The sequence below is a fragment of the Neolamprologus multifasciatus genome, chromosome 9 (genome assembly GCF_963576455.1).
Source record: "Neolamprologus multifasciatus chromosome 9, fNeoMul1.2, whole genome shotgun sequence".
NCBI lineage: Eukaryota > Metazoa > Chordata > Actinopteri > Cichliformes > Cichlidae > Neolamprologus > Neolamprologus multifasciatus.
In genome coordinates this window covers 3,537,909-3,561,986 of record NC_140447.1, presented here as the reverse complement: position 1 = coordinate 3,561,986, position 24,078 = coordinate 3,537,909, and the positions used below count along the sequence as shown (strand labels likewise).

Here is a 24,078-nt window from a genome sequence, read left to right as displayed (position 1 = left end):
CTTTGCAGAAAGAGCGGAGAACGTTTTTAGTGTAAAACAGTACGCAGCCCACATGCTTGAACAGCACTGCGAGTGGCAACTGCGATGGCCGGGAATCGAACCCGGGTCAACTGCTTGGAAGGCAGCTATGCTCGCCACTATACCACCATCGCTGTGAAAGAGTGCAACATCACTGATTAATTGTCCGGCTTATAAAGCTTTTCAGGACAATTAACAAGGTGGGCATTGTGATTACTCGCTTGTCAGGTTCTAAACTGGTCAAAAGGTGGATCACTAAAAAGACTAGTGCTTTCATGCAGCTGCACATTTAATCTCATCAGCTAAGCTTCTTTGCTACTCAAGTGTGGCCTCTCACGCATTTAAACTCTTGCGTGATTTTTAGCACCTTGAGAGTCGCAATGGTCACGCGAGTTCTTCACGTCACAGCAGATAAGGTGCGAAAAGGCGTGAATCTGTCTTGGGACGAATCTGGGACGAGGATGTCTTTGGCTCCTCTTTCAAGTTATTGGACGTTGGCAAAAAGGTTTTACGCCTAATTAAAAAATGAGAGCAAGTGTCTGTGTCCCGAATACAAAGTGGGAGCTGGTTCCACAGAGAGGGCCCTGAAAAGTGATGGCTCTGCCTTCCATTGCACTTTTAAATCCCCTCGGAAGCCAGCAGTCTGAGAGCAAAGCACTCTGTTGGGATGATATGGCACTGTGAGATCTTGTAGACAAAATTGGTGGTGATTATTCAAGACCTTGTGTGTGAGGGAAAGTATTTGGATTTTTATTTGGGATGTAATTGGGAGCCAATGAAGAGAGAAGTCCATATGGGGGAAATATACTCTCTCCTTCCAGTCCCTGACTGTGCTCTGGATGCAGCGTTTTGGAAACTAGTGGAAGCTTTTAGGACACTGTGAAAATACTGAATTTGAATAGTGGAGGCTAGAAGTAGTGAATGTATCCTTCCTCTCTATCATTAGATGGAGAGAGTGTACAAAGGCCGGCATAGTGGGTCTGTGGCCACTCTTGCTTGCGCTTTTGCGTGTCCGTCAGCCAGCTGTGGAGAAGAGCAAAGTTTTTTACATGCAAAGAACTGTAGTGAAAAGCAGTGTTCCAAACAATGAAATGTGTCCACTCTTTGTGCTTTTTATGCAGTAATGTTTGATGTTTGAAGCTATTTCTACTGTTGTCCCATTCCCGGTGAAATCCTCTGTCCCTCCAATCCCGATCCCAGTACTCTTGCAAAGCAATCAGCATTTGTCAGACGCATCAGTCATCGGCGGTACTCAGACAGGATCCTGGACGACTACACGGGGGCACGTCTGGGGTGGCTAAGAGACCAACTGAAGGATGCCATGTTTACTGAATATGTGCCTAATTTTGTCAGGACATAGCTGGGTCCATTGCTTCTGCGTGCTCTATTTTCACAAGCAAAGGCCTGGCTCTTTCTCCTGGCACCTTCTCAGGTGATCTCCGTGCCGTGACTTCTTCTCAAATGAACGTCTGGACTGCCGCAAAACAGCTGACCGTTGTCAACAGGATTCGAACCTGTGCGGGGAGACCCCAATGGATTTCTAGTCCATCGCCTTGACCGCTCGGCCACAACAACCACATTTGGCCGTGGAGCTACATACTTGAAAGACATACGTCTTGCAAGTCCTACGCCACATGTCTTTCAAGTAGGATGTGCACAACAACAGCCACGCTGGATTGTAAATGCGGTAGCTGCACGACTTTGGTGCGAAAGCTTGTGGTTTTGCAGTTCCGTGAGATGGGTGCAGCACAGCTGCGGTTCAATTTAATTCAATTCAATTTTATTTATATAGCGCCAAATCACAACAAATGTCGCCTCAAGGCGCTTCATAGATACAGAGAAAAGCCCAACAATCATATGACCCCCTATGAGCAAGCACTTTGGCGACAGTGGGAAGGAAAAACTCCCTTTTAACAGGAAGAAACCTCCGGCAGAACCAGGCTCAGGGAGGGGCGGGGCCATCTGCTGCGACCGGTTGGGGTGAGAGAAGGAAGACAGGATAAAGACATGCTGTGGAAGAGAGACAGAGATTAATAACAGATACAATTCAATACAGAGAGGTCTGTTAATACATAGTGAGTGAGAAAGGTGACTGGAAAGGAAAAACTCAATGCATCATGGGAATCCCCCGGCAGCCTACATCTATTGCAGCATAACTAAGGGAGGATTCAGGGTCACCTGGTCCAGCCCTAACTATATGCTTTAGCAAAAAGGAAGGTTTTAAGCCTAATCTTAAAAGTAGAGATAGTGTCTGTCTCCTGAATCCAAACTGGAAGCTGGTTCCACAGAAGAGGGGCCTGAAAACTGAAGGCTCTCCCTCCCATTCTACTTTTAAATACTCTAGGAACAACAAGTAGGCCTGCAGAGCGAGAGCGAAGTGCTCTAATAGGGTGATATGGTACTACAAGGTCATTAAGATAATATGATCTGATTATTTAAGACCTTGTATGTGAGGAGCAGGATTTTGAATTCAATTCTGGATTTAACAGGAAGCCAATGAAGGGAAGCCAAAACAGGAGAAATATGCTCTCTCTTTCTAGTCCCTGTCAGTACTCTTGCTGCAGCATTTTGGATTAACTGAAGGCTTTTCAGTGAGTTTTTTGGACATCCTGATAATAATGAATTGCAGTAGTCTAGCCTGGAAGTAATAAATGCATGAACTAGTTTTTCAGCGTCACTCTGAGACAGGATATTTCTAATTTTAGAGATGTTGCGCAAATGGAAGAACGCAGTCTTACATATTTGTTTAATATGTGCGTTGAAGGACATATCCTGGTCAAAAATGACTCCAAGGTTCCTCACAGTGTTACTGGAGGCCAAGGTAATGCCATCCAGAGTAAGAATCTGGTTAGACACCATATTTCTAAGCTTTTCAGCGCCGAGTACAATGACCTCAGTTTTATCTGAGTTAAGAAGCAGAAAGTTAGTGGCCATCCAAGTCTTTATGTCTTTAAGACATTCCTGCAGTTTAACTAATTGGTGTATGTTATCTGGCTTCATGGACAGATAGAGCTGGGTGTCATCTGCATAGCAGTGAAAATGTATGCTATGTCTTCTAATGATGCTGCCTAGGGGAAGCATGTATAATGTAAACAGAATTGGTCTAAGCTAAGACTGCTGGGTCTAGAGATGGCTTTTTGAGTAAAGGTTTAACTGCAGCCACCTTGAAGGCCTGTGGTACATAGCTGATTATTAGAGATAGGTTGATCATATATAAGATCGAAGAATTAATCAATGGCAGGACTTCTTTGAGCAGTTTTGTAGGAATGGGGTCTAAAAGACACGTTGATGGTTTGGAGGAAGTAATTATTGAAGTTAACTCAGAAAGATCGATTGGAGAAAAAGAGTCTAACTTAACATCAATGGAACTAAGAGTAGCTGTAGATAATATTAGATCTGTGGGATGATTATTGGTAATTTTTTCTCTAATGATAAAAATTTTATTTGTGAAGAAGTTCATGAAGTCATCACTAGTTAACGTTAAAGGGATGGTTGGCTCAACAGAGCTCTGACTTTTTGTCAGCCTGGCTACAGTGCTGAAGAGAAACCTGGGGTTGTTCTTATTTTCTTCAATCAGTGATGAGTAGTAAGCTGTTCTGGCTTTGCGGAGGGCTTTCTTATAAAGCAACAAACTATTTCTCCAGGCTAAATGATGATCCTCTAAATTTGTGACACGCCATTTCCTCTCCAGATTACGAGTCATCTGCTTTAGGGTACGTGTTTGAGAATTATACCACGGAGTCAGGTACTTCTGATTAGAGACCTTAGTTTTCACTGGAGCTACAGTATCCAGAGTCGTACGTAGTGAGGAGGTGAAATTATTAACAAGATAATCGACCTCTGTTGGGGTAGCGTTCAGATAGCTGCTCTGCTCTGTGTTGGTACAGGGCATTGACGATGATAACAGTGGCTGGATTATATTCTTAAACTTAGTTACAGCGCTTTCAGAAAGACATCTACTTTGATAAAGTCCACTCTCCACTGCTGCGTAATCAATTATTGTAAATGTAAATGTTATCAAGAAATGATCAGACAGGAGAGGGTTTTCAGGAAACACTGTTAAATGTTCAGTTTCTATGCCATATGTTAAAACAAGATCTAGAGTGTGATTAAAGTGGTGGGTGGGTTCTTTTACATTTTGAGAGAAACCAATTGAGTCTAACAACAGATTAAATGCCATGTTGAGGCTGTCATTTTTAGCATCTACATGGATGTTAAAATCACCCACAATAATTATTTTATCTGAGCTCAGAACTAAATTAGATATAAAGTCTGAGAAATCAGACAGAAACTCTGTGTAAGGCCCAGGTGGACGATAGATGATAACAAGTAAGACTGGTTTCTGAGTTTCACAGCTGGGGTGGACAATGTTAAGCATCAGGCTTTCAAATGAATTAAAAGTCTGTCTTGGTCTTTCATTAATTAATAGACTGGTGTGAAAAATTGCTGCCACACCGCCCCCTCGACCTGTGCTTCGAGATTTCTGGTAGTTAGAATGACTCGGGGGTGTTGATTCATTTAAACTAACATAATCATCCTGCTGCAACCAGGTTTCTGTAAGGCAGAGTAAATCAATTTGTTGATCAATTATTAAGTCATGTACTAACAGAGACTTGGAGGAGAGAGACCTAATATTTAATAATCCACATTTCACTGTTTTACTCTTTGGTTCAGATGTGGATACTGTATTGTTCTTTCTTTGTGATTGTTTAAGTTGTTTGTTGCTGGTTTTTAGTTTGTTTTTTGTCTTTTTGGAAGCAGACACAGTCTCTATGGAGATGGGTTTTTGGGGGGGTAGCAGGAGGAGAGAAGCTGCAGAGAGGCATGTAAGACTGCAACTCTGCTTCCTGGTCCCAACTCTGGATAGTCATGTTTTGAGGGGTTTAATAAATTTGTCGATATTTCTAGAAATGAGAGCTGCTCCATCCAAAGTGGGATGGATGCCATCTCTCCTAACAAGACCAGGTTTCCTCCAGAAGGTTTGCCAATTATCTATGAAGCCCACATCGTTTCTGGGACACCACTCAGACAGCCAGCAATTTAAGGAGAACATGCGGCTAAACATGTCACTCCTGGTCTGATTGGGGAGGGGACCAGAGAAAACTACAGAGTCCGACATTGTTTTGGCAAAGTTACACACCGATTCAATATTGATTTTAGTGACCTCCGATTGGCGTAACCGGGTGTCATTACTGCCGACGTGAATTATGATTTTATTGAATTTACGTTTACCCTTAGCCAGCAGTTTTAAATTTCCTTCAATGTCGCCTGCTCTGGCCCCTGGAAGACAATTGACTATGGTTGCCGGTGTCTCTAGCTTCACATGTCTGAGAACAGAATCACCAATTACCAGAGTTTGACCCCCGGCGGGTGTGTCACCGAGTGGGGAAAAACGGTTAGACACATGAACGGGTTGGTGGTGTACCTGGGGCTTCTGTTTAGGACTACGCTTCCTCCTCACTGTTACCCAGCCTTTCCCCAGCTGCTTGGGGTCTGCCGGGGAACAGCTAGCGGGGCCTACGCTATCTTCGGCTGCACCAGCTACAGGGGCCTGGCTAGCTAAGGGTGAGAGCAGGGTGCAAAGCCGAGTCTCCAATTCAGTAATCCTGGCCTCCAGAGCTGCAAATATGCTACATTTGTTACAGATATCATTACTGCTAAAGGAGGCCGAGGAGTAACTAAACATCTGACACAATGAGCAAGAAAGTGCAGAAGGGACATGTGAAGTAGCCATGGTGCTAACGGGTCGGCTACGAGCTAAGCTAGCGAAACAGTACAGAGACAGTGAGTGAATACTTTGGCTATAAATTAGGTAGTGAGTACACAGAAAGTGTGCTTCGGATGAAGCACGTGAAGATTATACTGTGAAAAAAGAATGTATTTAAAAGTTGTTAATTAAACTGCTAAGCAAATAAGCTACTCAGAAACACCACTGTGTTTGAGCAGGAACAGGAAGCGATACTATACCACAGAGCGAGCGAGCGAACACCAAGTGCCGCATCTCTCTGCTCTTCGTTTTGCTCATCATTCCCTGCTCTTCATCCCCTGTGTAATGTCCATATGTTTTCCCCTGCATATTATTCTGTGAGTTATGGTTTCGGGTTTTGTTTGTTATTAGTTTCCCCAGTTTAGGCTTATGTTTTGTTCTGCCCTCGCTTCTGCTTTTTTCGTCTCCTGCAATAAAACTCCCTCGCATCACAGCAAGTGCCTGTATTTTGGGTCCTTTCATGCAACCCCCACACGACTGCTGCCCCAGCCGTGACATTGTCTTAGCGACATACATTGCTGGATGCCTCTGAACTTTCTCAAATTAAACCATGACAAAACTGACATTGTAATTTTCGGAAAGCAAGACTCTGTTAGTCTTATAAGAAATGACTTGGGCCCATTATCAGCTGTTATGACCCGGCTCGACAACTTTGTGGATTATTGTAGTGGCATATTAATGGTCAGCTAAGTCATAACCACAGAATGGGTCATCTATGATAAATTATTTAATTCACCTTCTAATAATTAAATTCCAATGAGCCATGATGTCTGTAGTTATAGTGGGTTGCTATATAAACCATAAAGTTCAAGATTTGCTGCAATATCAGTTGGATATCAAAAACATTTCTATAACTTTATAATACAAGTACTACTACTAAATACTGGAAGGAAATAATGATTAAAATATACCTGGAATCACATTTAAAAGCAGCAAAATTCCTCAAAGAAAAGAACAAACGTCACATACATATCTATACTTAAAGTTTTCTAAATTTAAGATTCAGAATTGTTCACTTCAAGTCCAGAAATCATCAGATCCAAGTGACAATAGCTGACAGACTTTACAGGAGATTCCATCTGAACTCTGTGGAGCCTCATCTAAAGGTTTTCAAGTTTGACTCTGCAACCAGAAGAGGATCTTTCTCTGTCTTCAGACTCACTGTGGCCCTGCATGATCATGCTGATGTTTGCACAGAGCAGATAAGGAAGTGAATGCTTTTGGACACTGGCAACACCAAAACAGTTTATTTCTAGTGTGGCATTGTTTGTGTGAGGAGTATGAACTGAGATTCCCGAAGCGCTTGTCACGCTGGTCACAGATGTAGTTCCCATCAATGTGTCTTCCTTCATGATGGTCACGACTACCTGTGGACAGTGGTTGTGCTTTTGTAACGTTGCGGTATGGACAGCTACACACTGAGGCTCAGTCCTGCCTGTTCACATTTTATTCTGTAAAAACTAAATTTTCACTGCTTTTATGACCTTTTTAGTGGGGAGAACATAGCTAGGATTTAATGATTTAACAAATCTTTTAAATCCTTTGTCCTCCACAATGCTAAATGGCTAGGAGTCCTCAATCACCATGCTAACCAGGTTTTCATCTATTTGAGATTGTTTTTATTGTCTTTCCTCAGGAGAACAAAGCACAAATATAAATATCACAGACGTAGCTTATAACAGTTGTATAATATTGTTATATCATTTAGTTGCATTACCGCATGCTATATTATCATGGCATTTGATGGCTCACCTGGTCTTGCTCCACAATCGGTGTTGCAAAGCTCAATGCAAAGCTCTGTAGTGCCTAAGCATGGATGAGGTGTTGTTGTTATATCCCAGCTCCCTGGCACATAGCAAACACTTCACCTTGTACAAAAGTAAAGCCGCTCAACATAAATTGTATTGCACCATCAGTATTATGAAAATACATCTTCTGTAGAAATTTACATACCTTGTTGGGAGGAATAAGATGAAAATGTTCCCACACAGGGGAGGACATCCTCCTCTTCTTAGCTGGCTCCATTCTCTCCTGACTTTTTCTCCTCACTCTCATAAACCTCCAAACTGTCTCCAAACTCTCACTAACCGCAACTCTCCATCAAACACCCACATTTTTGAATGAAGTCCGAGGGGTTTGTATCGCTGTCATAGCTCGCGGCAAAGTTCGAACCACTTCGTGAACCAGTCACGTGGTACAGCCGGGCAGCGAGGCTTCGGACGTCATCGTTTTCAGCTCCTCCCATAAATGAAGCAAGCATCGATACGCTTTTCGTGGAAACGCCCCCTCAATTACTCGACACAAGCTTCGAAGCCTTGATACAGAACGTCACATCACTAGTTTGTATACTTTCTGCCCAGTTTGACCCATTTAGCAGAAGTCAGCCTTTTTAAGGCTCTGATATCTATTCTGTATGACTTAAAGCAGTTATGACATGGTCTGATTTTCTCACCCAATAAAGGAATATTTAATATATCAGTCTACTCTTTATTCTATCAGACACAGTTTTCACAGCTCGTACATTTTATTTTTACACATATATGTAAGGATTGAGCCAAATTTAGTAATGCCAACATACTGAAAGAACAATATTTGTCTCTTATATATAATACATCTATATATACACTGTCACAGAGTGAAGATTTAAGGTGATAGGAAATATAAATAACTGCAACTTGAATCTTTGACCCAGAGTTCAAGCTCACTGCTGTAATATATCCTGTAATATATATATCTCATAATAATCTGACAATAAATATTGGCCATATTATATTTACATTACATCAGTGAGATGATTTTAGTCTCATGAACAACATTAGCTAATTGTTATTTACTAGCTAATCTTGAAATGACTGTTCAGCACAGAAATGAAGCCCAACAATCATCTGTTTATAAGATTTGGGGAAACCTGCAGTCAGCTGAGACTGAAGAAGTCACTTGGATGATGACGAAACGTTTCTCCCACAAAACGCTACGTCCAGATGAACAGAATCAACTTTTGGAGATTTACTTTCCTGGATGATTGAGATGCATCAAGACCCAACAATCATGTTTTACAGTCCCGTGGTCTCAGCCTCAGATACTTATCGAATCAAAGTGATGTCATGACAAAAAGCTATGTTCTGTTGTTTTGTTGTTCCAGGCGGCAGCGTTACGGTTGCCATGGTTACAGGGCGACGTGCTCTCCCTGCGACTGTGTGTTTCCTGGGTGAGAGAGCACCTTTTTGTTGTTGTTGTGCTAAGCTATGCCGAGCAGTTTGGTTAGCAGCGGAGTGTTGCTGTTGGAAAATAAACGGCTGTGCTCCCTGGAAACTCGGGGAAGCAAGACCAAATGACACATCTGTCTCCTCCTTGTCTGAGCTCGCCACAATATGTTTGGCTATACCCTCTACTTTTGGTAATTCCACACATTAAGAGGCCCTAATGCCCATGTCTCAATCTCGTGTCTCATAATGAAATGAAGAAATATTTTTTAAAATAATTTAATATGAAGGAAATAAGAGAGTGTTACAAGCATAGCGCTAAAGAATGTAGCCTCATGGGCAGTGTAGTCCGTGCTGCAGGGAGAATGGACTGCCATACCCGTTATGTGTCTGTGAGCGAGGGAGGGAGAAAAAGGAGAAAAGTACAAGCTGTCATCGAGGAGAAACGGGAGCTGGAAGCATGTAAATATAATAATAATCACTGCAGCCAAAAGCCCAGTTGTAAGTAAGCTATTAAGACTCGACTGTACACCGTGTTCGTGTTTTCCTCCGAAACAATAAGTTCCGTTGGAGCAGCCTTTCAACGCCTCTCTCTGTCTCTGGCTAGCAAACTTGACCCAGACAACAAAGTTCTGTAATCTGTAGTGGAATACATTTAAAAGTAACCATCCCAACACTGTTAATAGACCTCTCTGCATTGAATCATACTTGTTATTAATCTCTGTCTGTCTTCCACAGTATGTCTTTTCTCCTGTCTTCCTTCTCTCACCCCAACCAGTTGTGCCAGATGGACGCCCTTTCCTGGTTATTTGAGAGTTCTGCTTTCCTGTTAAAAGGGAGATTTTCCTGCCGTTTTCATCAGATTCCACTACACTGCATTTTTGCAGGAAATGCAACTTTTTATAGTTTTTATTTAACATTTAATTAACAATATATATTTTTGAATTTAAACTAGAACAAGACTTGGTATTATTTAAATGGTATGCTTATGTCTCTGACATTACCCCCCAAAAATTGGACTCACGTCTTAAAAGTTGGTCTGCTAAAGGATTACCTACATTTGATAGCTTGATTAAAGATGGAAATGTAATTAGTGTTGATACAAAAATACAATCTGGAAAGACAGGATTTATGCCGATACTTGTTAATAAGACACTATATAAAGAGGACAATTAGAGTGGTGTCAGACACTAATGTAGATTTGATAGCAATGCTCAAAAAGGCATATAGTGGTGACGTCAACAAAAAACACATTTCCTGTTTGTATACATTTTTTACAAATAAGATATTATGGGAGAAGGAGGGAGGAGTGTGCATAACACAGGATGAATGGACTCAAATATGGAAACAACAATTGAAATGCACTAGCTCACAAAGATGGAGGGAATTTGGATGGAAATTTTGATTAGGTTCTTTATCACCTCTTACCAAAAGACTCATTATGATGGGAATCCCCCGTATGCTGGAGAAAATATGGACACAGACGAGTACACCTCTGACATTTGCGGGCAGAATTTTAAACCTTGGGTGAAATGGGGTCAATGCAGTTCTTAAGCATGCATGCAAATGTTCATTAGTCAGCTGTGAGCGAGTTTTTCCCATTCATCTTTAAATGCCAGATTTTCCCTTCAGGAAGCACACAGCCCCACTCCACTGACGACTTGCTGTTGGCCAACACCCTCAATGACTTTTACTGCCGGTTTGATGAGACATCAAGCAGCTTTCACACCTCAATAGAGACACTTTGGTCACTCATCCTCCCATCTTCCCCACTCCCCCCACAACACAGCCATCCACGCTATCAAAGACTTCACCCACAGGAGCCCCCTCCTCACTTCACACCTATGAGGATTTCACACCACCTTCTCCCACTACAACCCTTCATATTCATGAAGCAGATGTGAGGACGCAGTTTAACCCTTTAGACCTACTAAATAACCAATTTAATTCAATTCAATTGTATTTATATAGCGCCAAATCACAACAAAAGCCGCTTTATATTGTACAGTAGATACAGAGAAAAGCCCAACAATCATATGACCCCCTGTGAGCAAGCACTTTGGCGACAGTGGGAAGGAAAAATTCCCTTTTAACAGGAAGAAACCTCCGGCAGAACCAGGCTCAGGGAGGGGCGGGGCCATCTGCTGCGACCGGTTGGGGTGAGAGAAGGAAGACAGGATAAAGACATGCTGTGGAAGAGAGACAGAGGTTAATAACAGATATGATTCAATGCAGAGAGGTCTGTTAATACATAGTGAGTGAGAAAGGTGACTGGAAACTCAATGCATCATGGGAATCCCCGGCAGCCTACACCTATTGCAGCATAACTAAGGGAGGATTCAGGGTCACCTGGTCCAGCCCTAACTATATGCTTTAGCAAAAAGGAAAGTTTGAAGCCTGATCTTAAAAGTAGAGATAGTGTCTGTCTCCTGAATCCAAACTGGAAGCTGGTTCCACAGAAGAGGGGCCTGAAAACTGAAGGCTCTGCCTCCCATTCTACTTTTAAAACAAAGTATTTGTACTTAATGTTTGAGTTTAGGGTTTAGTTTTGATTTCCTTCTTTGGTGTTTAGTTTATTAACAAACCAGACTATACTGCCATGTTTGTTGTTTACAATTGTGTTTTGTTTAGTTACTCCTTGTGTGTCATAGTGGTCTGATCAGACATTATATTTACCCTTCTGTGCCATTTCATGTTTAGGTCACTTATATTTCTTTGTGCAGACATTTGGTTTGTTAAGTTTGCAGTTCTTTGCCTGAGTTCAGTTTGTTTCTTTGACCTGCTTTATGAGCTCAACATTAATTACTTTTGTAAATTAAAATTTTGGATCAAATGAATGAAAACCCTGTTTTTCTAATAATTCTTGTGACTCCTTCTGCTTTTTCAACTTGGTCCATCACACAGCCCTAAATGTTTGTTTAATGTCCTGGTCAAATATTACTCCAAGGCGTTACTGGAGGCCAAGGTAATGCCATCCAGAGCAAGTATCTGGTTAGATACCATATTTCTAGGTATTTAAGGGCCAAGTATAATCAGCAGCATAAAGTTAGTTGTCACCCAGGTCTTTATATCAAGCTCTGCTGTGTTCAAGCTATTAATTACTGCGTGCAGGAGAGCCAAAACACACATCAAACATGAAAGTTCAGTTATGCCAGCTTTAACCTTGGGATGCCTCAGCTTCTCCTTTATATCCCCCACACTCAACTCTCTGCATCAGGAAGCTCCTGGCACTGGTCACCCTGGGAGTTCCGTCCTTCTACGCCCTAACAGTTAGAAGATAACATAGTGAAGCATCGCCAAGCAGTTTTCACAAGGTCATGCTGACACAAAATTTGACTCTGACTTTAAACACTGGTCACTTCAGGTGTTGCTCTGATATACAGGAAATTTACATCACGGCTCAAACTCTTTGTCAGTAAACCATTTCTTTATTTAACATATAAAAATTTGGTTTAACTGTTGCAGGATTTCATTACACAAACAAGCTGAAAAAAAAAACTGCAGAACACATAGATCAATGCATTCAATAAAAATATAACAGGAAACAGATTTCTTAATCAAACTGCTGGAACAAAGCTAACCACTCAACACAAACACTACAGTAGAACAGTTTTAAAGCTTAAAATGTAACGAGAGGCACATTTTCATTCATAGGTGCCTAATCAGATCTTTACAGAAGACTCCACCTGAACTCTGTGGAGCCTGATCTCAAGGGTTTAAGTCTGACCCTGAAACCAGAAGAGGATCTTTCTGTCTCTTCAGATTCACTGTGATCCAGAGATGGGAGTGATTTCAGTCCTGCATCACGCTGATGTTTGCACAGAGGAGATAATTTAGTAAATCTTTTTGAACATCGGTAACAGTAAAACAGTTACTTCATAATCATTATGCAAAGTTTTACTCTGTGAATGGTACTCATGGCCATTGACCAGTGGTGGTTGATCAATGGTCATAAGAATTTGCATATTAATGATGAAGAAATTGACCTCACAGCCCATTGTTCATTCATTGGGCCGGTTTCAGTCGTTATGCAAATGTACTGTTTACAAGATTAACATAAAAGCGGGAATCAAGATGTGACAGTTTATTTGTAACATGGAATGGTTTGTTAGTGGAGTATGAACTGAGATTACTCAAACTCTTTCACAGATGAAGTTCTCTTTCATGTGTCTGCGTTCATGCTTAGTATGATCACATGATTGTGAAAAGGTTTTGTCACAGTGTCTGCACTTGTATGGTTTCTCTCATGTGTGGACTCGTTTATGCTTTTCAAGCTGACGTGCACTGATGAAGGATGACCCACACTGATCGCAGACATGCTTTTTAACGCCACTGTGAGTGATTTCATATTGTTTGAAGTGCTTTGAAGTGGTGAAGCCTCGCCCGCATTCTTTACAGTAGTTCATTTTGTCTCCAGTGTGTCTACGTTGATGTATTTTCAGTCCTTCAATGACTTCAAGACAACAACAAAAGTCTTTCCCACAGCGATGACAGGGTTGAGAACTTGATCCATCTGTGTTGCTCTGCTTCTAAACAAAGACATAAAGACAGTGTAAGTCAGTCCTTCAACATTTTTATTATGAACGTCGCCTGAAATAAAGAGCATCTCTGCCAAAGTCCAATTACATTTTACTGCTTACATTATCACACTCAGCTCAATTTAATGTGCTATAAAAACGATAAGAGTAAAAACATTAAATTAATACTAGTTTAATGCTACAATAACAGTAATACAATTCTCAAACACTATCCCTAAAAACCTGTGATTAGAGTCTGAATAATCATTCAGAGCTGCCTTTCCAGGCAGTAGAATTGCTAACATGCTAACACAATTTGATGAGCATTTGTTTCAAACAGTCGGGCTGACAAGATAAAAATAAAAATACATACCTCACAGTAACTGCACTTGTAGAGTCTTTCTGGTGTGGATCTGTTGGTGTGCTTTCAGAGAATGTGGAGATTTAAAAGTCTTCTCACACAGGTCACATTTATAAGGTCGTTCCTCAGTGTGGGTAAACATGTGACGTCGTAATTCTGTGTTTGTAGCAAACTGTTTGCCACACTGATCACAGCTGTACACATCATGTCTGGTGTGAATGCGTAGGTGTGTATTTCGCCTCCATATCCGGCTGAAAGTTTTTCCACAAATGTCACAGCTGTATGCTTTAATTCCAGAGTGGGTAACTAGATGACTCTGTAAGCTGCTACTGTGAGTAAAAGCTCTGCCACACTGATCACAGGTGTACGCTTTAACTCCACTGTGGATGAGTTGGTGTCTTTGTAAGCTTCCAGATTGGGTAAAAGACTTTCCACACTGATCACAGCTGAACGGTTTCTCTCCAGTGTGGATGAGTTGGTGTGTTTTTAAGCTTCCAGATTGGGTAAAAGACTTTCCACACTCATCACAGCTTAACGGTCTCTCCCCAGTGTGGATGAGTTGGTGTGTTTTTAAGGTTCCAGATTGGGTAAAAGACTTTCCACACTCGTCACAGCTGAACGGTCTCTCTCCAGTGTGAATGAGTTGGTGTGTTTTTAAGCTTCCAGATTGGGTAAAAGACTTTCCACACTCGTCACAGCTGAACGGTGTCTCTCCGGTGTGGATGACCTGATGCATTTTTAGGGAAGCTTTCACAGTAATATCTTTCCCAAACTCGTCACAGTTGTATTTTTTTCTTACACTTCTTTCTTCAACGAATTTGTCGGGCTCCTGAGAGCGCTGACTTCTCGATCCACGTTGGTCCTGCAGTGACAGAGATACAAACAGAGGCAGTGAGTTGTGGGAAATACATTATTCTAACCGGCCTTTTATTAGTGCTATTTTGTGACCTTTTATTTAAAAAGTAGTTTTATATATACATATACACATATACACACATATATATACATACATACATATATACACATATACACACATATATACACATATACACACATATATATATATACACATATACATATATATACACATATACATATATATAAATTAAATTAGTCGTAGACGATTTTGATTGTTGACGTAATCGAGACTAGTTGACTAATCGTGGCAGCCCTAATATATATATATCAATATTTTTCAATACACGTGTCCATATTTATGTCTCCAGATTGTTTGTATAGTGAGCCTTTAAGACTGTACTCTTGGTACAGTTTTTATTTTTGCTGCTTTTGTCTTACACTGTCAAATAAACACAGATTTGCAGCGTTTGTATGTGTGTGCAAAAGCAAATGTGCCAGGCCTCAAAGACAATGTGTGCTTTGCACAACAAAAGCAGGATGTGAATCGAGCATATGACCTGTACAAATCTCAGCAGGGGTGATTAACACCTCGGGACTTTCACCAGAATATAAAAAAGTCAGTAATTCTAGTAAGTGTTGGGTTCAAGGGATTTCTGCAAATTTGTGCAGGGTTAGTAAATCTAGTGTTGAGGTTAGCTCGGTGCTTACCTTTAGATGAGCCCACAAACCGAGAGAAACTCCGTGGTGAAGCTGGAACTCTTTCCAAACACAGGAAACAGATCAGGGAGCAGAGACCCACGTGGTTCACGCTGATCTCAGCTACGATCCAGGAGACAAAGGTGGGCGGATCGATGCAGATATCGATCCAGAAGTTGGTAGTGGTTGTTGATCGATACGTTAGTTTGTTTCTCTCCTGTAGATTCACTTCTTTTCTCGCTGTGGATGAAAAAGCAGCTCTGTCTTTGTGAGCACCTCTTCTTATGCGGCAGACGCACTTTGCTCCGCCCCCTTCTTCCTGCCCTGCTGGGATTTGTTACTATGCCGTCACGTGACTCAGATGCGCTCAGAAGACGCATTTGAACTGCAGAGAGTGAGAAAGAGGAGCAACATGTGGAGATATTTTATGACGGTAATCAAGGGCGTAGATTTGGCATGGACTGAGGGGACATGACCCCACCAATATCCAGCGATTATTGAATTGTCCCCACCAATAATTTGATCTCTTCGAGTAAAGAAAAACAACCCGATAGAAAGAAAAAAAACCGATCTGTCAGCGTCTCATTCAGCGAGCGGAGCAGAAAGAGTTAAATTTGTTCTCTACTGGAGTCCAACGTCATGTGACAAATATGGCCAATGTGATTGGCTGTGCCTTTCGGGGAGCCCTGTTTAGTTTCAGCAGCGGCAAACCTGCGCTGCGAGGAGGAGAGGAGGATGGCAGCGCAAAGGAAGAACCTGGATATAAGAAAGTATTTTTCAAAGAAACCTGTAAGTCACTTAACGTCAAGTTCACTCATATAATGTGTCCGTCACAATAACGTTACAGGCTATGCTAGGCCATACATGCCAACACTCACGATTTTTTCGGGGAATCCCGAATTTCAGTGCCCCTCCCGAAAATCTCCCGGGGCGACCATTCTCCCCAATTTCTCCCGATTTTCCACCCGGACAACAAAACTGAAAACCATATCCCAGACTGGCCCAGCCAATTCCAGTTTCCAACGATGGCTACTATTACTGCAGCTACTTAGTTTTACTATTACTCTTATTACTCTTTCTGGGTCGCAAAATAAACTTTTAACACATTTTCAGGCGAGAATGTAGCTGCGTAAACTTCAAATAACTTAAACATGTTATTGTTTGGCCTTTTTCTGTATTTTATTTGTTGGTGAGTAAATCGTTTTGGCTCAGATTAAAGTTATTAGATTAAATTAGATTAAATAAAACTTTATTAATCCCTCGGGAGGATTCCTCCAGGTTCTTACACAGCTGAATAAACTGTGTGAAAACAGCAGTTTATTCGACCATCTACGCCAGCGTCCGGTTATATTTTAGACAGCAAGGAGCAGACGGCAGGTGACGTAATTCTGAAGGCTAGACTAGTCCAATTTCACAGTTTTTTCACACTCATTTCCGGTCTACCCGGCTTTCGGAGGACCCGGCCCACTTAGACCACAAAGGCCGGGTCCTCAGGTGGACGCAGCCTCTGAATTTGGACACCCCCGGCCTGTTTCTGGTCGGACAATAATGACGATGATATTTAACTTATTTTATCCGATAAATAAACACTGTAAGATTCAAGTTTTTTGTATATATATGTACATGTAACCCCCCCCCCCCCCCAGCCCCTTTGAATGTCTCCCTAATTCTGAGGTCTCAAGGTTGGCAAGTAGGTGCTAGGCTTGGCCCACATCAGTGTAAAATTGTATGTAACCATGAATAATGTGATGCCATGTCCACCAGGAGAGACTGGACAGTATAGATGTAAAACCAATATGCCAGCAGTTCATTTCAGCTAAGGAGAGGAGCAGGCATGTGTTTGTTGTGTGGGGCATGTAGTCCATGTCTGTTGCTGTAGTTCATGTTTAGAATAAAACATCCCAGCTCACTGATCTGATAGAGGGCAGTAGTGCCTATAATGTTGCATAATGTTGCTGAGAGATCTTTTACTTTGTGGTAATCTTAGACGAGTAGTTTTATGGACAAAAACCAGCAGGTCATTCAGTGTTCCCTTAGTGCTGATGTGTCAGAGATGTTGGTGTAACTGAAGTAATGTTGTTAAGTCCTTAAAGTCATATTCTTTTATTGTCATGACTGTATTTGAAGCTATTTTTATTTTTGTATGATACCTGATTTATATGGAATATGGCTGAAGTCTAAAATATTTAGTCAGTCATTGGTTTAATAGTAATTTAACATTATATAAGTCACATATAAAACTATGAATTGTAAACGGTTTAAAAGCAGGTAGAATAGCATATGTAGGCAATAGGGGTGCAACGATACACAAAATTCACGGTTCGGTTCGGTTCGATACTTTGGTGTCACGGTTCGATATTTTTTTGATACAAAAAAATATGTTCATGCCTTTTTATTAATTTGTCATTTATTAAATTTTCACGGCACATTCTGCACCACCTCTCTGTGCGTTCATCATTTTTTTGAAGCCAGCTCACCTCCTGCAACCACTTTTCCGAGAATACGTGCTTCTTTTGTGGTTCGGACTCTTTCTGACATTTCTTTGGAGGTGGAGGAACATCACAGTAATTGCTTAAAGGAGCTTCTTCGACATCTTTAAGAGTTCTAAACAAATGTCTGTCCTCCTCCTGAAAATCTTATGTATGCAAACAGGCGTTGCAACTTCTTATCTTGTGCGCGTTTTTATTTTGACAGCGAATGCGCACCTGCGGACCACTTATGTGCAGCCCTGGTTATTTAGCTCAATTGCAGCCACAGAAATTCTTTTGTCCATGAAACCATAAAGCTGCACTTTGTTTTTGCCTTATAGTCTGATTTGTCATAACTTTTCCGTTTTGTGGTAAGCTTTTCTTTGGCTGTCACTTCTTCACCCTGACCTTCTTATTTGGCTCAGCACAACTAAAATATATATCCTGCTGCTTTTACACACGCACTCACATAACGCTCAGCGATTCTCTGCGCGATCAACCTCTCACATGTTTAAGCTGCGGGAGATTTCACTTGTCATGTTTGCATAGTAAGCTAACGATTGATAAGACGATGTCAGAGAAATTGGTGCGCAAATTATCATCACTCACCAATCAGTACTGTCGCTCTCTATACACAGTTCACGCGATTGCAAAGTGAAAGCAAAAAACAAGCGCAAATTCAAACGCGATTTCAATATGTCACATATTGACAGTGGCCGATGCCAATGACATAATTACCCAGCTACATTTCCGAAAGAATGCAAAAGCATTGACATATATTTTTCCTTCCTACGATAGGCCGACTGGCAGGGCAGAGATAGATTTTGGTAGCCCGACTGGAAAAAAGCCCCAGGACGTCGGGCTAGCGATTTTGCGAGCCCTGTATCTGATTGAGGAATCACTCATCTTTGGAAAAGAGAGTTTATTATGGAGAAATGTCTCTTTCCAAAATAAAAGCTATACTATACGCTTCTTCTGGGCTATATTCTCAGCAGCATATTAAACATATCAGGTCCCCATAAGGAGAATCATGTGCTAACGGCTGTCTAAATGACTCGGGTAAAGTTTGTAGCATGCGTGCTTGTTGTTTTTGTCTGCTTCCACTTGTCTTTGCACTAGGATGATGTCGGAGTAAATGTGCAGTCATATTGGTTGTGTTCCCACTAGTGCTGTCAGCGTTAATCTGAAATGACGTTAACGTCACAACACGGCAAATCTCCGTTAACGAGCTACCGCGGATCGCCTCATGAGTGGGGCTGGAAGACGTCAACACATTAACGAGCTAACTGCGCTAACACACTAGTTCCCACCAATTGAGCATTGCTGGCACATCCAACATACTGTTTTACTTTTGTCCATGACACGCTTACCTTCAGGGTCATACATCACATGAAAACCAAAATAGTTCCTAACGCCAGATCTGAATGAGGGTGGGGGAGGTTCAATTTGCCATGTTGCAACTAGCCTAGCTTCTGTCTCGCTAGCTTGCCCTGCGCTCAGTGAATCTGTGTTCGACTACTCCGCCTAGGCTGCACTGTCGAGCGCAGATCCACTGAGCGCTCAACACAGACAGCATCTTCAGAAGGAAAGTTGATAAAATAAATTAAAAATGTTGTATTGTTCGATACATATGCATACCGAACCGAAAGCACTGTATCGAACGGTTCAATATCGATACGAGTATCGTTGCACCCCTAGTAGGCAAGTATAGTTCTTCTTTTATCAAGAAGCAAAAACAAAAAGGAAAAAATAAGAAACGGGACAGGGTTCGATGGTTGAATCATCCGTCCCCACCAATGCCACAACCAAATCTACACCCTTGACTGTAATTGAAAATGCTGGAGAACAGATGGAAGGCGTGTCAAGCCACAGGGGAGCACAACAAGCTGTAGAGTTCAGCTTATTTTTTCACTCATACCTTTCCACACATGTGACAAATTCAAAAAGATGCTGAAACCTTTAGAACATCATAAACTACACATTGTTGTACTCTTTTAGGATGGAACAGCTTTCAGATTTATTTACTCTTAAAAGCATAAAAGATCTTTTTAAGAATTTTGCATTCAAGACGAGAATGTTTAAATAAGTCACGTAAATGAGAATTTCAAAGTTGGTGGCTGCAGTATATACAAATTGGTGTATCTCAAAAATAAAACTATGAAGACACTCAAAATTAATTTGGAAACTGTTTTATGCAACTTTTTTACATTTCCGATTTTGAGGGATGAACCTCTGAAATTTCTTTAACTAGAAATTTGTGTAAAAATACCACTGTAAACATTTGGGATATAATGGTTGTTTTGATGTATAGCAACTTGAAATACTCCCAGAAATGGCACTACAACATGTAAAAATATAAAGATAAGTTCAGGCAGACTTGGTTCTGTGGTAGGTCTAAAGGGTTAAACTGCTTCCTCACATCTGCTTCATGAATATGAAGGGTTGTAGTGGGAGAAGGTGGTGTGAAATCCTCATAGCTGTGGAGTGAGGAGGGAGCTCCTGTGGGTGAAGTCTTTGATGGTGGTGATGGCTCTGTGCTGGTGGGAGTGGGGAGGTGGGGGGATGATGGACCAAAGTGTCTCTATTGTTGGGGAAGGTGGAGGTGTCAAGGCTGCTTGATGTCTCATCAAACCAGCAGTAAAAGTCGTTGAGGGTGTTGGCCAGCAGCAGGTCGTCAGTGGAGTGGGGCTGTGTGCTTATATCCTTACTCTCATTTCCCTTAGCGTATCTGTAACATGCAACTTCTGTCGGTGCTGTGCCACTGGAAACTGAATTTCCCAGAGGAACCGACCCGAGGGATTAATAAAGGTCCATCCATCCATCGGACATTTGCACACATGCTTAAGAATTGCATTGACCCCATTTCCTCCAAAGTAAAATTCTAGCTGCACATGTCCATGAAAATTTCTCCCACTGAAATGAGAGCCAGCACTGTTTTGCAGTATGTTTTAAGTTACATTGTTTTGAGTTTGTCATAAATATTTACTGCACAGTTTAAAGCACAAATATTGAGTCTTTTTTGTGGTGAATTGTTTGTACCAAAATAATTGATTCTGTTCATCTGGACGTGGCGTTTTCAGTGTTCCAAGTGACTTCTTAGTAAACAGTACATTTGCACACTGACGGAAAACAGCCCACTGAATGAACAATGGGCTGTAAGGTCAGTTTCTTCATCATTAATATGCAAATCATGACCATTGATCAACAGCCACTGATCAAATTCCATGAGTACCCTTCACAGAGAGTTGGGGAATGGCTGCAATCCCAGCATTGTAAGATGGTGAAAGATGTACCCTTAGGGTTAGGGGCTCCAGATTGGATCATGGAGGTAGTGGACCCCCTGCCCTGCAATAATACATACAAAACCCAACAATCCCTTTGGTGACAATGGGAAGGAAAATCTCACTTTTAACAGGAAGAAATCTCCGACAGAACCAGGTTCAGGTTCTTCTTTCACCCCACAGACAGTTGGGGTGAAAGAAGGAAAACAGGATAAAGACATGCCGTGGAAGACAGACAGAGATTAATAACAAGTATGATTGAATGCAGAGAGGTCTATTAACACACAGTGAGAGAGAAAGCTGACTGAGGAAGAAATACTCAATAAATCATGGGAATCCCCCAGCAGCCTACACCTATTGCAGCGTAAATAAGGGAGAGTTCAGGGTCACCTGGTCCAGCCCTAACTATATATTTTAGTAAAAGGGAAAGTTTTAAGCCTAATCTTCAAAGTAGAGAAGTGTAGAGTAGAGAGTGTCTGCCTCACCAATCCCAACTGGAAGCTGGTTCCACAGAAGAGGGGCCTGAAAACTGAAGGCTCTGCCTCCACTTTCTACTTTTAAATACTCTAGGAACAACAAGTAGGCCTGCAGAGCGAGAGCGAAGTGCTCTAATAGGGTGATATGGTACTACAAGGTCATTAAGATAAGATGGGGCCTGATTATTTAAGACCTTGTATGTGAGGAGCAGGATTTTGAATTCAATTCTGGATTTAACAGGAAGCCAATGATGGGAAGCCAAAACAGGAGAAATATGCTCTCTCTTTCTAGTCCCTGTCAGGACTCTTGCTGCAGCATTTTGGATTAGCTGAAGGCTTTTCAGTGAGTTTTTTGGACATCCTGATAATAATGAATTGCAGTAGTCCAGCCTGGAAGTAATAAATGCATGAACTAGTTTTTCAGCGTCACTCTGAGACAGGATATTTCTAATTTTAGAGATGTTGCGCAAATGGAAGAACGCAGTCTTACATATTTGTTTAATATGTGCGTTGAAGGACATATCCTGGTCAAAAATGACTCCAAGGTTCCTCACAGTGTTACTGGAGGCCAAGGTAATGCCATCCAGAGTAAGAATCTGGTTAGATACCATATTTCTAAGCTTTTCAGCGCCGAGTACAATGACCTCAGTTTTATCTGAGTTAAGAAGCAAAAAGTTAGTGGCCATCCAAGACTTTATGTCTTTAAGACATTCCTGCAGTTTAACTAATTGGTGTGTGTTATCTGGCTTCATGGACAGATAGAGCTGGGTGTCATCTGCATAGCAGTGAAAATGTATGCTATGTCTTCTAATGATGCTGCCTAAGGGAAGCATGTATAATGTAAACAGAATTGGTCCTAGCACTGAACCCTGTGGAACTCCATAATTAACCTCAGTGTGTGAAGAGGACTCTCCATTTACATGCACAAATTGGAGTCTATTAGATAGATATGATACAAACCACTGCAGTGCAATACCTGTAATACCTACAGCATGTTCTAATCGCTCTAATAGGATATTATGGTCGACAGTATCGAATGCTGCACTAAGGTCAAGAAGGACAAGCACAGAGATGAGTCCACTGTCAGAGGCCATAAGAAGATCATTTGTAACCTTCACTAAAGCTGTTTCTGTGCTGTGATGAACTCTGAAACCTGACTGAAACTCTTCAAATAAACCATTCCTCTGCAGATGATCTGTTAGCTGTTTGACAACTACTCTTTCAAGGATTTTTGATATGAAAGGAAGGTTGGAGATTGGCCTATAATTAGCTAAGACTGCTGGGTCTAGAGATGGCTTTTTGAGTAAAGGTTTAACTGCAGCCACCTTGAAGGCCTGTGGTACATAGCCGATTATTAGAGATAGGTTGATCATATATAAGATCGAAGAATTAATCAATGGCAGGACTTCTTTGAGCAGTTTTGTAGGAATGGGGTCTAAAAGACACGTTGATGGTTTGGAGGAAGTAATTATTGAAGATAACTCAGAAAGATCGATTGGAGAAAAGAGTCTAACTTAACATCAATGGTACTAAGAGTAGCTGTAGATAATATTACATCTGTGGGATGATTATTGGTAATTTTTTCTCTAATGATAAAAATTTTATTTGTGAAGAAGTTCATGAAGTCATCACTAGTTAACGTTAAAGGGATGGTTGGCTCAAAAGAGCTCTGACTTTTTGTCAGCCTGGCTACAGTGCTGAAGAAAAACCTGGGGTTGTTCTTATTTTCTTTAATCAGTGATGAGTAGTAAGCTGTTCTGGCTTTGCGGAGGGCTTTCTTATAAAGCAGCAAACTATTTCTCCAGGCTAAATGATGATCCTCTAAATTTGTGACACGCCATTTCCTCTCCAGATTACGAGTCATCTGCTTTAGGGTACGTGTTTGAGAATTATACCACGGGGTCAGGTACTTCTGATTAGAGACCTTAGTTTTCACTGGAGCTACAGTATCCAGAGTCGTACGTAGTGAGGAGGTGAAATTATTAACAAGATAATCGACCTCTGTTGGGGTAGCGTTCAGATAGCTGCTCTGCTCTGTGTTGGTACAGGGCATTGACGATGATAACAGTGGCTGGATTAAATTCTTAAACTTAGTTACAGCGCTTTCAGAAAGACATCTACTTTGATAAAGTCCACTCTCCACTGCTGCGTAATCAATTATTGTAAATGTAAATGTTATCAAGAAATGATCAGACAGGAGAGGGTTTTCAGGAAACACTGTTAAATGTTCAGTTTCTATGCCATATGTTAAAACAAGATCTAGAGTGTGATTAAAGTGGTGGGTGGGTTCTTTTACAATTTGAGAGAAACCAATTGAGTCTAACAACAGATTAAATGCCATGTTGAGGCTGTCATTTTTAGCATCAACATGGATGTTAAAATCACCCACAATAATTATTTTATCTGAGCTCAGAACTAAATTAGATATAAAGT

At 41.3% G+C, this 24,078-nt stretch overlaps 1 protein-coding gene, 1 long non-coding RNA gene and 2 other non-coding genes across 4 annotated transcripts in view; all 4 read right to left on the bottom strand.

The window, feature by feature from the left end:
* The window catches only part of LOC146510790 (uncharacterized), a 360,605-nt gene that overhangs the window by 172,980 nt on the left and 163,547 nt on the right, over positions 1-24,078 (bottom strand). The gene's annotated exons all lie outside the window — the stretch shown is intronic.
* Positions 81-152, bottom strand: trnag-ucc (transfer RNA glycine (anticodon UCC)). Its single transcript has one exon. It is a non-coding gene; the product is annotated as a tRNA-Gly (tRNA).
* trnas-aga (transfer RNA serine (anticodon AGA)) lies at positions 1,512-1,593 on the bottom strand. Its single transcript has one exon. It is a non-coding gene; the product is annotated as a tRNA-Ser (tRNA).
* LOC146510802 (uncharacterized) lies at positions 12,397-16,964 on the bottom strand. The gene is made up of 3 exons (XM_085172718.1): positions 15,433-16,964; positions 13,879-14,728; positions 12,397-13,517 (listed from the first exon to the last, which is right to left on the bottom strand). The coding sequence occupies exon 2, from the start codon at positions 14,600-14,602 to the stop codon at positions 13,880-13,882; it is 723 nt and encodes a 240-aa protein (XP_085028844.1). The 5' UTR covers positions 14,603-14,728; positions 15,433-16,964; the 3' UTR covers positions 12,397-13,517; position 13,879.

Coding starts and splice junctions, on each gene's coding strand:
- LOC146510802 (XM_085172718.1), bottom strand. CDS start 14,602: ATGCATCAGGTCATCCACACCGGAGAGACACCGTTCAGCTGTGACGAG.